General features: G+C 42.5%; 1 protein-coding gene across 1 annotated transcript in view; it reads right to left on the bottom strand.

The window, feature by feature from the left end:
• Positions 1–2,484, bottom strand: part of stmn4l (stathmin-like 4, like) — a gene marked incomplete at its 3' end in the record, with an annotated part of 9,013 nt that extends 6,529 nt beyond the window's left edge. The window contains 3 exon segments of the mRNA XM_084337125.1: positions 27–122; positions 358–424; positions 2,430–2,484. Coding sequence (XP_084193251.1) covers positions 27–122; positions 358–370 — 109 coding nt within the window. The 5' untranslated portion in view covers positions 371–424; positions 2,430–2,484.
• Positions 2,485–2,705: the final 221 nt, after the last annotated feature.

Here is a 2,705-nt window from a genome sequence, read left to right as displayed (position 1 = left end):
TCAGTTGATAGGATGACCTCACTCACCATCCTTCTTGTTTGACGACTTCTCTTTGGGTTCAGGCATGATGCAGGAGCAGAAGAGAGACACTAGGGGGAGCTCCCGTATCTTCTCTCTGTATGCTGCAGCAGCAGCGGAGAGAGAGACAGAGAGGGGACACCTTAGTGTGTGATGTCATTCTTCTTGAAAATGCTCTCTTTCTTGTTCTCTCTGGCTTTTGTCGTTTTTCAAGCGTGCGCTATCCAAATTTAGGTATCTCTCTCAACTCACATAAGAATACAAACTCAGGTAACATGATAGTATAAGGTATTATAACATTATAGACCCCCCCACACACACACACACACGGTACAGTACCTGCTAGAGTCATTGTGTTGTCCCTGTTTTTCTTTCAAGACACTGTGGTGAAATAGAGAGCTGGTTCCTGTGGAGAGAGAGAGAGAGAGAGAGAGAGAGAGAGAGAGAGAGAGAGAGATAGAGAGATAGAGAGATAGAGAGAGAGAGAGAGAGAGAGAGAGAGAGAGAGAGAGAGAGAGAGAGAGAGAGAGAGAGAGAGAGAGAGAGAGAGAGAGAGAGAGAGAGAGAGAGAGAGACATTTGAACCACCACACATGGCTCCAGATTCATACGTTCTTTAAATCAGAATCTTTAATTACTGTCATGGTTCAAGTTCACTGTTCATTACTGTTCACTGTAATGCATTTATGATGAATAATAATCATTATATTTATATTTTTAGAATGCCCAAATAATAATTCACTACCAGCTGACATTTATTCCAATCACATACTTAAAAAATAGCACATGGAAATATAAATATGTAAATATATAGGAAACAAAACACAAAAAGCAACAACAACAATAAACAACAACAAACAACAACAAAGTGTTATAACCCTATAAATGTGGCTATAGTCCAAGCTGAGGAAATATCACAGAGCCAACTTGACACAAAACATAAACCAAAACATACAATAAGCCACAGTGGATTCTGGATAGCACTTCATGGCGCGGCTGAAATATATCGGTACGGCTAAACAGCGGCTAAAGTGAAGTGTGCTGCTAACAGGCTCTTATTCAACATTTCTTCTTTCTTTTTTATAAAATTATTATTTAAAAACCATTAAAATATATATATAGAATCTCTTTGATGCCAAACCCACTCAATAACTCAGAGAGTAGGGCACTGGTGCCTCTCCTAATAGGCCAGGCTTCATGAGGAGTGGGTGTACAACACAAAAGCACACAACCCACTGTGAAGGCTGCAGGATGGATCCTTTCGACATTACCTAACCATTCAAATAATGAGGTCATCTCTGTTTACCACAGAATCAACCCCTCCTCCTCATCCCCACACAGTTTACTAGAACTCCCATCAACCATCTCTCCCTCTCCCAACAACATGCCATTTAGTGGACACTTTAAATGCTTTCATGCTCGACTCATTGAGCTACACAGGACCCAAATATCTTTTTCAACTCTCTCCAATGGAACCACTCGACTGCTTTCAGTCATCATTTGGTCTTGTAGCTCAATGGGTAGAGCAAAGCACTAAAGCTTCCGGGGTTAGGGGTTTGATTTCCCTGGGGCCATCAGTGCTAAAAAAAAACTCAAATACTTGTGGTACTGTAAGGCACTTGAAATAAACATGTCCACAGACACACACACACACACACACACACACACACACACACACACACACACACACACACACACACACACACACACACACACACACACACACACACACACACACACACACACACACACCATGTGCACCATGTGCATATCCAGAAAATACAGTGTAATCTTTTCTCAAACACACATTCTCTTCGGGTAAACACAATGAACTCATTGCACAAAAACCTAGGTCACCTTATGATAAACACAAGGTGTAAATTACAGTACCAACAAAGCAGGTGTGCATGGGCACAAAAGCCAATCACAAATAGCACATAGTATGCAGATGATGTGCCTTTGTATCTTCAATACATTTCACATCATATCTATATAATCTCTGTGAAACCAGACACAAAGAACAACACAGCCATACAGAGGGGAAGTCAGGGAGAGCTGCACTGCTCTCCTCGAAAATCCAATGATGTCATACTCTGCTCAGAGACCACATCACGTCATCTGCAGCAGAGACTGTGGCTGTCGAGTCGACCATGCGGGAACTCTCGCTTCCAACTAAACTATACGCTTTAGAAGGTAAAAAGTCTTTCATCTTAATCCGTTTTCTATTTGACTACCTAATCTGATTTGTAAGTGAATCGTTTTATTTGAAAGTGTAATTCTGTTTATTTACATCTTCAAACGTTCACACAAAAACACCTGAATTCAAGAGCTGATAGCGAAATCAATGCATCTGCAGGTTTATTGTCTTTCTGTTGCCCTTCTGCAGGTTAGTTTGAATGGTGATCCACTTACCCTGCAGTGATTGATGCTGGTGATGAGTGTGTGCTCTCTCCCCGTTTCCTTTCTCTCTCTTCTCTTCCTCCTTCTTTCTCGCAGTGTGCTGTGTTGCTGTTTGGTCTTCCAGCTCAGCAGCATCAGGACCAACACCAGCTCCCCACTGCATGACATCACCTAGCAGCTCTCCCATTGGCCGGCTGGGATGCAGGCTGATGATTGGCCCTGGGGCTGAGGGAGGAGAGGGCGGATAGAAAGCCGGGTGAAATAAGGGTGTGGGGGAGTTTAACCCTT

This window comes from Notolepis coatsorum (genome assembly GCF_963971535.1).
Source record: "Notolepis coatsorum genome assembly, chromosome: 20".
Taxonomy (NCBI): Eukaryota; Metazoa; Chordata; class Actinopteri; order Aulopiformes; family Paralepididae; genus Notolepis; species Notolepis coatsorum.
This window is presented reverse-complemented; position numbering and strand designations above follow the sequence as displayed.